This window comes from Tenrec ecaudatus, chromosome 15 (genome assembly GCF_050624435.1).
Source record: "Tenrec ecaudatus isolate mTenEca1 chromosome 15, mTenEca1.hap1, whole genome shotgun sequence".
NCBI classification, from domain to species: domain Eukaryota; kingdom Metazoa; phylum Chordata; class Mammalia; order Afrosoricida; family Tenrecidae; genus Tenrec; species Tenrec ecaudatus.
Genome location: NC_134544.1, coordinates 26214687 through 26227905, shown reverse-complemented (window position 1 = coordinate 26227905; position 13219 = coordinate 26214687). Strand labels below are relative to the sequence as shown.

Sequence of the window (13219 nt, the reverse complement as noted above, 5' to 3'; positions counted from 1 at the left end):
CTTACCACATTAGAAACGAAGTGGGTGATGAGTCATTCTGCTTATTAGATTTCCCCATCACTGCTGTGTCTGAACACAGTCACTGTATGGTCAGGAAGAAGCAGGCGTTTGCAGTCAGCAATGAAACATTGGAAACCAGTAAGAAGGCCAATAAAGCAATCTTCCTTCGTGGGAACCTCCACTGGGCTGAACATTCTACTACACAGCCCACTGAAGCACAAACCACCTTCAATGAGTCTCCTCCCACAAAAATCAATCCTGCCTTTAATAAAATTAGCGTAACCATCCCCTGAAGATGGCCATGCTAACGGAAAGGGAGAAGGATATGGCAGGAAGGATTCAGCATGTTATTGGTAATTGGTATATGCACTCCCTCCAGACACTGGTACACCCTCTTTCCCGGCTTTGTGTGCATGCAGTTCACAACCATCCCATCGTCAATTTTTGGATGACACACACTTGTATCTATTTCCCCCCGGAGCTAGAAATGAACAGCAAACATAGCAAACATGGAAAGATCTCTTAAGCACGTAGAGAGAACTCTACTTTCAGGCTCAAAACCCAATTGTAAAGATGGCAGATTCCCAATTTCCATTTCTGACCCAAGTGCCTGGGCTCTCACAGAGTTGTCATGGAGTCTTGGTTATTCTAGAAGGTGGCCTTCAACAGTGTAGAACTCAGCTCGCCTCCAGGGCAGAGGGAGGCTCTAAAGCAGTGGTTCTCAACCTTCCTAATGCCACGATCCTTTAATACAGTTCCTCATGTGGTGGTGAACACCCCCAAGCATAAAACTATTCTCATTGCTACTTCACAACTGTACGTTTACTACTGTTATGAATCAGGTGACCCCTGTGAAAGGATCCTTCTAACCCCACAGGGGTCACGACCCACAGGTTGAGAACCACTGCTCGGAAACATTCCCTTACACCAGAAAGGGAGAGAAGAGATCCCAAAGGAAGTCAGGAGGAAGGAGATGCAAGAGATGTATTCCAGCTGCTCAAAACCAGAAGACTCAGGAGGGGCGCCTCCCCAAGCCTCCTCCTGGGTTCATGCGAACAAGAAACGCACCTGAGTAACTACGTACAATAAGACGTAGAACTCGGGCTGGTTGAGTATCTAAGAAGTTTCCTCAATCTCAGTCTCCTCACTCCGCCCAGTGAGCAGCAGTAGCAAAGGAAGGAGAGTTCCCCCTCCCACCCTCACCCCACCATTCCCCTCCCCCCTGCCCCCGACCACCCAGAGGAGCCTCTGAGCTGAGATTATCCACACCTGGCCATCTGCTTGTAGGCTTCTTCTGCCACAGCAAAGATGTGGGGGTCCATGTCGCCCATATTTTGGCCACTGTAGGCATAGATGACATCTTGTCCATAGATTGGCAACTGTTCATACGGATTAATGGCGACAAGCACAATACCTGCAACACATATCATAAATAAGGTCGTCACATTCTGGTCACTAACGGCCACCTGGCACCAGCTGTTCAATGGCCCCCTTCACAGACGTCAAAACATACACCCAGCAGCGGGGTACAGAATGACGCGGAAGCAACCTCGCAACTAAATCCAGGTGTATCGGTGGGCTCACCGGGCGCTGTTCTATGGCCTAGGTGTTAAATACACAGACGGCTAAGGACTGTCCACGCTCCCAAAGATGGGCAGCCTGCAGATGCCCCTCCACTCACCACAGTAAGTGTAGATGTGGTTCGACTCCAGGAAACGGACCTTCAGATTGTGCAAAACCGCAGGCTCGTGCAGGTAGCTGAGGGCGGTCAGGTCATTCTCTCCCACCAAGATATCTGGATTCCGCAGGAAAGGCAGCAGGTTGTTTTGGACGTCGATGGGGTACTCCTGTATCTGAAGGAGGGCAAGTGGCGGGCACAGAAGGGTACAGTTAGGAAGCCGTCAGCCTGCAATCAACAGCCTGCCTTCAACGGGCACACGAACACCTGCAATGATGATAAGTACGCTACGGAGGGAGGCAAAGTGAACAAAACACCTGGGTGCACACATGAGCCACAGCAAGGTGGTGGGTGGCTGCAGGGAGGTTGACCAGCAAAACCAAATGCAATGTGGCTGCAGCTCACCCTGCCGGATCTGAGGGTTCCGTTTCTTATGCCCGCCCCAAGAATCACCTGGCAAGTACATAAAATCGGTTTCCTAAAACCCAACTTCTAGAGACCATGTTTGAAGAGCCCAGGAACCTGACTGAAAAAAAAAAAATACAAATAAAAAGATGTTTTTAACGATACAGGGAACAGAGGCGCCCTGCTACTGAGCATCGCCGTTCCATGCCAGCCTTTGAGCAAATCCCCTGGACACGGGCTCAGTTGATGACAGGGAAGACAGTGCAGCTTAAAAGAGAATGAGACGCTCACTGTTCTGGTCTTCTCTCCCCTTCTCACACACGTACCCTTTAGGGCAATGGTTCTCAACCTGGAGGCTGCGACCCCTTTGGGGGTTGAACACCCTTTCTCAGGGGCTGCCAACTCATAACAGTTATGAAGTAGCAACAAAATTAACTATGGTTGTGTGAGTGGGAGGTAGGTCAGCACCACATGAGGAACGTATCCGAGGGTCGCAGCATTAGGAAGGTGGAGAGACACTGCTTTGGAGAGACTGGTCCTGCCAGGTGGTGAGGTGTATTATAAAGCCAGCATGACAGCACCATGATGAGGGTGCTTGAAATGAGCCGACAAAGGCACACACACCTCCCTGGGGCCCATCACACCGAGATGTGAAAAATCAAATCCCCTCCAAAAGAACATTAAACCCAATAAGAAGATGTGGATGAATTTAGGGGGGTTGGGAATGTGTAGGATGTTTAAAGGGTGGTACAAAAGCAGAACGCGTTCACGTAGAAAACTAGTCATCAATCCGGATACACAAAGAGGCCACCATGAGACAGAATCCACTTAACGGTGAATGTGGTTTTGGGTGTTAAGTCAAAATGAAAAGGCGGATAAGACCACAACTCACAAGTGCTGGGCAGCTGGCATGCTGCTTGCAGGGGCAGATATTTCAGCCTCTTGGGGGGGGGGTGGTGTGAGGGGGACCAGCTGATAACACTTATTCAGAGGTTTTCATGAATAGACTCCTCCTTATTCTCAAGAGACAATCTTACAAGTGGGCAAAGATATAGAACCACTGAAGCCCTGCTCGGTGAAAATCCAACATGATGGACACCTCGACTGACTGCCAGCCATGTCACCCAAGGAATACACAGTGTCCCTTCAACTTACTGGAAACTGGGTATCAACGTGTTTGGGCTCATGTTCCCACAAATGTATGGGCTCGTGAGGTTTTCTCCTTCAGACAGTTTCTGAATGTCTGCTGTGTGTGTGTGTGTGTGTGTGTGTGTGTGTGTGTGAAATGACTACAAGGGTGCCTCAAGAACAGGAAAGCTGAATTAAAAAATAATGGAATTTTTGCACAAACTTTGAAACCCTCACGTGTGTGGACAGGCATGTGTACCTTGTGTACACACTATACCTACACGTATCTATTAGATACGTATCGATTCCTCATCTGTGAAAAGTTCTTTTCATCAGAACCTGGAAAAGCCAGAACCTGTGTAAAGTAGAAACCTGTCAGAGAAGGAAAACCAAATAGTTTGCACTAAAATGAGCGATAGAAATTGGTCAAACCGCAGCCCGGCACATTCAAGACCCATGAAAAGAAGGCAGCACCGGGCCCTGCCGGGTTCCGGCTCTCACCGGTTCTGCTGCAATAACCGCCCCATCCCTACCCCACCCCCATCCCCACCCCTGCTGCCGCCCCCAATGCAAGGGAGCTGTGAACAGTTAACCACCAGAGGAAGCAGCAGCAACGTTTCCCAAAGTGGGGGAAGCCGGAGAAATGGCCGGCTTTGAGTGGGCTCTGACTTCATGACAGGCTAGACTTGGTCGCCTTCTCCATCTGCTCATTCAAACTCGGCTCTGACATCCCTCGGTGAGCCCCTTACCCCAAGGGCCCCACGGAGCATCTCCCTGGGTGGCTCTCCACCCGTCCCAACTCTTCTGGAGCACGGGGAACAGCCAATCGGAGGCACCCCCCCACACACACTGCTTGCCTGGCCTAACCTCTCATTTTGCAGACCCGATAGTTTGTATCAGAGCCCAGTATCTTTAAACCCTGAGGCAGGAAGGCTGGCATTCCATCTTCCTCAGACAAATCTCTCTCTCATCTCTCGCTGGAGCAAGTGGAAAGAAACGCACATTCAATTTTGTGGAAACACAGTCCTCAAATCAGCTCGTGGTATTGGTTACAGTAAAATTGATAAAGACTGAAAATGCCCAGGGCAGCAGAAACCAGGCCGGAGCTGCAAGCTCAGCATCTGCAGCTATGGACTTGGGAGTGCGCGCACCCAGAGGGAAGGCAGGCGGGAGACAGGGAGGTGGGGAGAGACTCAGGGACTCATTGTGTGTTCTCTAATAGAAATCTGAATCTAACACGACTGCTGGTGCTGAACATTTACAGTTAACATGGTTTAATTTGAAAACTAAGAGTCTGTGGCAGTGACCAGGAGTCATGAATCTGGGCCATTGGAGGAAAAGCGGGAGCTGAATCCTCCCCCAAGCACATCCTACTGATGCTCAGTCACCCATGGGGAGCTGACCACGGCCATCCTCCCTGAGTCCAGGAGCTGGGAATCAGAATGGGCAGGTTTCCCTTGGTCCCCACCTAGAACATGGGACTAGATAAGAACTCAGGAGAGGCAGAGGCTACAGGACTGGTCTATACACTTGTATTCTCTAATAGCCACTAGCCAAATGCAGCGATTAAGTTAAACTTCCATGTCTTAGTCCACACTTAGTCCGTACTAGCAATGTTTCAAGTACCAAATAGCCACATGAGCCCAGTGAATTCCATAGCAGACACTATAGATAGACAGCAGTCCACTAGAGTAGAATGTTCTATTGAGCAGCACTGGTTCGGCTTGCCCTACACTCTTGTGCATTTGTGATTCTCCAATATTTAGTTCAAACCAAAGCAAGCTCAGGGCCCTGGAGTTGAGTCAAGTCGATGTCGACTCACAGTGACCCTACAGGACTGGGTAGAACTGCCCCTGTGAGTTCCCTAGACTGTGACTCTTTGTAGGAGTAGACAGCCTTCTCTACTGTGACTCTTGAAAGAAGTAGACAGCCTTGTCTTTCTCCATTCCCCTCACCCCAAGTGGCTGGTGATTTCGAACTGCTGACCTTGCAGACCGAAGCCCAACGTGTAACCACTACGCCACCAGGGCTCCTCCTAATACTTAGTAGGCACTCAAAACTATAAGTTTCGATGAATGTCTGGTTTAGAGACGGCCTCTATCACATCTCAATCTGCCCGTGTCACATGGGATTGTAGCAAGAGAACCTAAATATGAAACCATCTATGGATGACTACTCCCAGCCCACGAATTTGGAGCTAGCGATCATCATGCGTGGTAGAGAGAGCTGGAGAAGGGCACTAGCTTTCTTTAGCAGCCCCTGGGAGCAGAGGACGACCTAGAGAAAAAACAGAGAAGGCCCACTACCATCAAGTCCATGCTGATGACGGCCAAAGGGAGCTGCCCCACAGGGCCCCAAGACTGGGAAGCCGCAGCCCCCAACCTTCCTGACCGAGTAGCTGGACACTTGCCACGGCGCCACCAAGGCCCCTTAGAGAAAAAATCAGCTAGTAATAGCAGGGTTATCAGCTGACCAGAGGGGGGTGCGGACTCACAGGGGCTACACGGGTCGTCTGCCGATGGAAGTGGCACTGAACTCGGAGAGAGAGCCTGTGTGACTCCTGGCCCAACAAGTAATGGAGCTGTCGCTCCTTCTTCCTTCGTTGGAGTCCCTGGGAAGCTTTGTAAAATGATCGTGATGCCGGAATCCCACCCATAAAGTCTCACTTAATCTGGCCTGAAATCTGAGCTTTGTCATGTGTCTGTAGAAGGCAGGCTTCTCTGCGACCAAAGTTGGAAACCAGTGAACTTGAGAGCTATGTGGTCTGAGCCCATGCCTTGACTCCCCCAAGCCTCCGTTTTCCTCGGTGCAAGATGAGAGGATTTTAAGAAAATCATCCGTGGACTAACGTTGAGTACTCTCTTGCCCTTGTCCCACAGTTCCATGGCCTTGGAGATGCCCAGACACTGGTGGAGCTCCTTATTCTAGTCAAAGCACATGTGTCTCCCCGTATCTTCCCCCCATTGGGGAGCACCGACCCAGCCAGGGGCTTGCACACAGAGTGCATGCCAGTTACATAATCCCGTCAACCTGTGAAGGGTGGAGTCTAGCCTGTCAATCAGGCCATAGCCAATGAGGTCTCTGTGTAGGCATGGCCTTCTCCTGAGGATTCTAGCAACTTCTTTCCTGGAAGTGGAAGACTCTCTCTGCTTCTTCTTCCTGCTGACAAGCCACATGGAGCTACACTGATGCAGCCAGAGCGCTGGAACTGGAGGAGCCACGTGGAGACCCACACCAGCACTGAGATGCCTCCACCACCACTGGATCCACAAGACTTTCCACCCACTGGCCCATGATCTTCCTGCATTCAGCATCGCTGCATGTCTGAGTCTAAAGAGGAATTTATGGACTATTATTGACATATGAGGTAATATCGGGCTTATGGACTTGATCACAACTGGGCTAGGAGGTTTTCTGAATGTACAATTGCTCTTTGATATAAAGTTCTCTCTTACACATGAGTGCCTCTGGACTTGTTTCTCTAGTCCATCTGGACTAACACAGAGTGTTTGGCATCAGTGTGGTTGCTGGGACACCGGACACCACTTGCAGTGGAAACTAATGTACCTGCAAGCCCATGGAGACTGGAGCCCATTTTCTCTGCCAGTAGAGGGCAGATGCTGAGCAGTTTGTTGAGCAGCGGGGAGCCAGGTGACAAGAGGGCCACATTCATTGCCAGGTGTGCCGGCCCGGAAATGCCTGGTCCAATCTGGCAATGGAGCGTAGTGCAGAGAGCTGGCCCATCTAAACACCTCGTACCCAGAGCTGCAGCGAGAACAGGGGAGACGGCCCTGTTCTTTTCACAAGACATTTACCATGATCCTATCGGTGCAAATAGACACCATTTTATTACCATTATTATTTAGTCTAACAATTGTAATGGGGTCACTAACAAGAATCAAAACAAAATGGCAAGCAAGAAAAGTTGGGTTTTGTTGCCTGCTCCAGGTGTTTGCCACGGTTGTTGCTTGTAAGGTGAAGAAGGTGAAAGTGGGACCCACTCCGGAATCTTCTTTCTGGCGGCGGACAAAGATGCATATTGTTCTGAAGTGAAATCCAATCTGAAGTTGGATTTATGGTTCGTCTAAATCAGAGATCCTCAAACTTTTTAAATAGGGATCAGCTCGCGGTCCCTCAGACCCGTTGGAGGGCCTGACTATAGTTTAAAAAAAAACTATGAACAAATGCCTATGCACACTGCACATTATTTTGAAGTATAAAAACAAAAGGGGCAAAACCACCCGGTGGGCCGGATAAATGTCCTCAGTGGGCCGGACGTGGCCCGCGGGCCGTAGTTTGAGGACGCCTGCTCTACATGAACTTCCAAGCAGTCGGTGGTTTGGGGGCTGGGGGATCATCTGTGATTCTCGTGACACTTCACCTTCAGGGGCGCCATCGGCATCCCAGCACAGGCTTCTGCCGTTCCTTTTGGTGGGATGTGCGAGCCCTCGCGAAGGCCAAACATCTGCGTGTTGTCTTCATACTGCTTGCTTCCGTCTTTGTCTTCCCCGCGAAGGCAACAGTTCTTACTTCATTTGCCCTGACGAAAACTCCTCCGTGACCTCGGAGGCCGCTGTGGGCACTGCCCGGCTGCAGCCCATGTTTCAGGACCCGCAAGGACTCCATATCTTGCCCTGATGGCCCAGCCTTCATTTTGGAGGAACCGTGAGCAGCTTGATCACCCTGGGCAGAGGGCACGGGAGGAGTCCGGTGAGAGTTCCTGCCCAAACCCAGGACTAGGAAGCTCCCTGGCGTTCCAATAGGGGATCTAAGTTATTTTAAATCTGTGCTGCTGCAGATAAACCCATAGGACCTCACTCCCAGGAAAGAAAGCAAGGTGGGAAGAGACTGCTGGGCTGGGGGGAGAGGGGGGGAGCAGTGGGCTGTTTCCAGGATGGGCTCAGCATCAGCAGGCGCTCTCTTGTCCAGGGTCGGAGATGGCTCCGAGGCCCAGCATCACCTAGCTCCTGGGCTCCAGCCCCTGCCCGACAGGTGTGCTGAGCTGCTCATGACGACTCAGAGCTGGCCACGGGCGCAGCTCAGACCATGAGCGAACTGGACAGACTCAGACAGTCAGCGCTCATTGTTTCTCAACAGCGTCTAATCTCCGGTCCCAGGCTTGCCCTCCAATTACACGCTGCCTGGTTGGGGTAGCAGGGAGAGAGGAGACGGGCCCTGGGCGGCTGCCAGGATTAGTCACGCAGCGCTGAGTTCGTCTTCACTCCAGGAGGCGAGCATCTGCTCTGTTTAAGCAAAGCGGCATGCGTCGGGGCTCACCCCCCCCACTTCCACGCAGCCTTTCCCAATACGCCTACGGACAGGGGATCTGTTGCAGTAGAAGGTGGGCCCATTTCGTAGGTGAACTTATGTCAGTCTGTTTCAGGTGCGGGTGGGAAGTTCTTCAACATGGTAAACACAATCCATCTGTGGGGAGTATGCGTCCTCACCCCGACACCAAGAGGGGCTCCCTAAGTCTCCCTGCCAGGAAGAGGAAGGTGGGGACTATACACCTGGGAGTCACCATGTTCCAACACACCTACGGGTTCAGTTTTACCCAGTGACGTGTTCTCCTAACTCCAAAGAGACCTTAGGAGTGCGGGAGGCCCAACCTTCCTACTGGTGAGCAAGTTAATCCCCCACCACAATAGGTACTTCCTGAGCAAACGGGCCAGACAGGTACCATTTCTCAAACAGATGTTACCAGGAGAGAGACAGAGTGAAACGCGAGGGAATTAAAACCATCAGACAGTAAATGATCAAAGGCTAACCTATGTGGAACTGACTTTGAGTGTCGGGAGCCCAGAGGGAGGTGGTCCATCCCTCTAGCCCAAACCTTCCCGCCACCAGCTGCCCTCTGTGCAGTCTTCAAACTCCACGCATTCCAGTGAAGACTCCCGACCTCCTCCTGCGGCCTCCTTCAAAGCCATCTCTTTTGGGGGCACTAATGATGTCTTCACGCCACGGTCCTATTCACCTGCTTGGAAAACAACTTCACATGCAATAGCGTCCAGGTGTGTATCGCTAGCAGATGACTTGGGCCAAGCCCAAGAAGACTTTTTCTCCATAATGTTAATTTTGGTCAAATTCTATCCTGCTATACGAGGTGGCTTCAAAAAGTTGGCGGGGAAAGATGCAATAAAAAGAAAATGGAAAATAATAATTTATAAATTATCAAGGGGAGGGGAGGGAGGGGATAAAGGAGGAGCTGATACTAAGGGCTCAAGTAGAAAGAAAATGTTTTGAGAATGATGATGGCAACAAATGTACAAATGTGCTTGACACGGTGGATGGATCGATGGATTGTGATAAGAGCTGAACGAGCGCCTGATAAAATAATTTTTAAAATAAGGAAAGAAAAGGCAATGGAGTTTTCCCATAAACATGTTGAGGCCCCGCCCACGCATGTCGATGGTATATACACATGTCAGGACCCTCAGCCTTCTCACGTAGGCCTGCTAGCATGGGCCTGCGACTCCACACTCCCCGGTGTGTGGCCTTTGCTCTTTCCTTCTGTAATGACCTACAGCCTAATAGTCATGTCCTTGCACAAAACATTGGGAAAATGCTTCTTTCCTTTCGCTTTCAAAGAAATTACATTTCCATGAAAAAAGGTGCTATATTAAAAAAAATTTTTTTAAGAAAAAAAACAAACAGGCTTTCGGTGGCAGGTCTGGGAAAGGGGCGGCAGGCGCCATGTCGGGCCGCGAAGGTGGCAAGAAGAAGCCCCTGAAACAACCCAAGAAGCAGAACAAGGAGATGGACGAGGAAGAGAAGGCTTTCAAGCAGAAACAGAAAGAAAAACAAAAGAAACTGGAGGAGCTAAAGGCGAAGGTCGCGGGGAAGGGGCCCCTGGCCACAGGTGGAATTAAGAAATCTGGCAAAAAGTGAGCTGTTCTTGGTGGCTGAGGCAATGATGGCCCTTGATCCCGTTCCTGTGTAGACATCTGGATTCCCTACTAGAACTTTTGTTGCCACTTATAGTTAGAATGAAGTGTTGTCTTGGAGCCTGCTGTACATTTAAGAATAAACTTTTGTAAAAAAGAAAAAAAACAAACAGAAATCAAGTTCTCCCCAATTGCTCCACTGCAAGCCTTACATAAACGGCCTCTACCTACATCCTCAGCCTTATCCACCCATCTCTCTCTCAGTGCCCTTCTTGGCCATTCCTTGAGCACTCAGGGCTGTGGGTGTTAGACGGCTTTAAGTCCAAATGACAGTGCAGGGGGTAGAGGTGCACCTGCCATTCGGGGCACCCAGCCTGTCGACCCCTCCTTGGGGATGTGGCCTTCTGACAAAAATACGTTGGGAACCTCTTTCTCTTGATCACCTGGCCTTCCTGGTGGCTGGGGCTCTGCCTGCCTCGAGGGGCAGCCCCACAGGGCTCCCCTGACCCTGAGAGCTGCCAGCACGTCCTGCCAACGTTTCCACTGACCTTGGATCCATGGGACTGTGCACCTACCAGTCTGGGACCTTCCTGCTTCCTGGTTCACCTTTCGGTGTCACCGGCATGTGGCTATGGACTTGAGTGGGGTTGGGCTAGGATGCTTTATTGATGCAGGAGGACTTCATGATAGGAAACTCTTTCTAGACATGTATATTCTAGAAAACCTGGCCTGACCAGGGGCATATCCAGATCCCGGGAGTTTGACACGCAGTTCCTGCCAGGAGCACCCTCTGCCCTTGCCTGCTGGCTTTGATGGCTGGCTCCCTCTCTGGGGCCCTCCTCGAGTCCTGGTCTCGACCAACACCCTCACCTCACAGAGTCCTTCATGTTCTCCCTGCACCTCTTCCCGACACCCATGCCTGCCGTTTGCTACGATACTCTCACTTTATGTTCAGGTTCAATGTTTGCTGTCCCCAAGCAATAGGACAGCGACCACTCACCAGTATGCAAAAGCCATCCTCTAGTCCAGTGCACGTACCAAGCATGTAAGTGCGTGTGAAATACTACACACATCACAGAGGGAGTGTGTGGGGGGTGGGGGGTGCACCAGAAGCAGGAAGGGTAGGATCTCATAGTTACTTCCTTGTCTTCCTATTGAGACAAACTACCTGAGACATCAACTAACAAGAACCACACTAGAGCCACTGGCATGGCTGAGAGTGTCTATAAGCCTGGCACACTAGTCTACAGACTTGTTATACATTAACTAGGGCGATTCTCAAAGTGGCCTTAGACCAAGCATCTTACAGGTGAAGTAGTGAGTACAGAAAGATCACTCACTTGCCCCAAGTCCCCACAGTGGTAAGGATTCCGCCAGAATCCCAACACAGGGAGGCTTCAGAGCCCAGGCTCCACTGCCCATCTCTGGTATGAGTAACTGCCTTCCTGGGTCACACCCATCTCTCCACCCCACAGAGGGAACCCTCCCGTCCCCTCCACTCCACTGAGACCATCCTTGCCCAGACCACCCACGGTATTCCAACTTTAACAAGTGGGCACTGCTTTTCATGCCTGGTCAGAGAGCAGGCTCACAGGTTAGCGCTATCAGTCATGGTCAGCCAGGAGCAACCACGGGAATGCCAGGAGCTCAAACCCGCTGACCCCGGGGAGAAGCAAAGCTCATGGCCTCCAGCCAAACCCAGCCCAGCAGACGCGGAGCGCCTCCCCGACACCTCCACCCCGTGACCAGGCCTCACCGTGTCATCTTCGAGCTTGAGCTGTAGGCTCTTGTCCCCCTCCTTGTAGTCCTTGGTCAGCTCGGCCGCACGCCACACTTCTTCAGGGTCAGGGATCCAGACCCTGGTGTGCTGGAAGATTCAAACAGAAGAGACTTAGATCCAGAGCGATGCTTTCCGGCTACCAAAGTCACGTGGCTGCTTCTCAGGAGCTCTCCCGGGGGACTCTCAAAGCCAGCTCCGCACATCCTCTCCCCTGCCCACCTTCCAAGACGCAAGGAGTGAGCGTCTAATAGGTAAGACAGCTCACAGGGTCGGTAGCCAAGACCACCTTCCAAATCCTCGGAGAGTCTCACAGACAAGGAAACAGACTAGGCTACCCGGGAGACGGCCAAGTCTGCCGCCAGGGACCGGCCATCGCCTCTTAGCCTGGCGCAGGGCAGTAACGTCCCAGGCAGAGCCAGCACCACCACCACACACACAAAGGCCGGCAAGGCAGCAGAGAGAAGCTTTTCCACATGGGACTCTGCTCACGCTCTGTCTGCAGGGGCAAAGGCTGCAAGGCCTGCAAGAGGGAGGGAAGGTGGCGGCTCTCTTAGGGGAAGTAACCTATGTCGTCAGCAACTTGACGGAGCTGTCCTTTTGTGAAATCACAAGCCAGCCCTGGAAGCCTTCCTCAAGTGCCATGGGGAAGCTCCTTTGCATGTGACGAAGCAGGAGCTCTCTAGACTCGCGATCAGTGGGTCCCGGGATCCTCAGCCTCTCTGGGCATGAGAATCCCTGGGGCACTTCCCAGATGCCCCCTGGGTGCCCTTTCAGGGCAGCCAAAGCAGAATTGAAGGGGGTATAAAGCTCACAGGGCAAATCTCAGGGGCCCCCAGGCTGGCCCACGGGTGTGATCATGCAAGGACAGCAGCTTCTGGGTCTCCTGGCTGTCCCCCCTGACCACCTCCTCCTTGGCACAGCCAGACCAGTGCCCGAGTCTTCGTTTCACGGGTGTGCTATTTCTACCAAGGGCCCTCGGTTTAGAAGCCGCCATGCCGCTTTAGAAGCACACACAGCCCCGTGGTCCTACAAACCCGAAACAAACAGTACTGTTGACTGGGAGGTCAAGCTCAGGCACACACCTGGGTCAGCATGACCCGTCCCAGCCAGGAGCACCAGCCCCCAGCACAAACCAGCCATGGTGACAATGGCGTTTTTGATTTTTTGCAAGGGGGGGCGGGCACTGGCCTTTGATAGCAGCGAGTCCGGAATTCAGTGTGAAGCCACAGAATCGTCAAGGCCACAGGTCCAGGGTGTGGACCAATAAGTAGGCAGACAGGGACCGGTGCATGGCCCCGCCACCCCAGTTCAGGCCACGAAGCAAGACGTGCACAGGCTCTTGGG

The 13219-nt window shown here is 51.8% G+C and overlaps 2 protein-coding genes across 2 annotated transcripts in view; one reads left to right on the top strand and one right to left on the bottom strand.

Moving 5' to 3' along the window:
- The window catches only part of MYO5B (myosin VB), a 169098-nt gene extending 156229 nt beyond the window's left edge, over window positions 1-12869 (bottom strand). Inside the window, exons 1-4 of the mRNA XM_075533231.1 lie at window positions 12777-12869; window positions 11852-11962; window positions 1682-1853; window positions 1270-1414 (exon numbers count right to left, since the gene is read on the bottom strand). Of these exons, the coding sequence (XP_075389346.1) occupies window positions 1270-1414; window positions 1682-1853; window positions 11852-11962; window positions 12777-12869 (521 nt within the window). The remainder of the gene's footprint in view (window positions 1-1269; window positions 1415-1681; window positions 1854-11851; window positions 11963-12776) is intronic.
- Window positions 9881-10271, top strand: LOC142427428 (translation machinery-associated protein 7-like). The gene has a single exon (XM_075532700.1). The coding sequence runs from the start codon at window positions 9905-9907 to the stop codon at window positions 10097-10099; it is 195 nt and encodes a 64-aa protein (XP_075388815.1). The 5' UTR covers window positions 9881-9904; the 3' UTR covers window positions 10100-10271.
- Window positions 12870-13219: the final 350 nt, after the last annotated feature.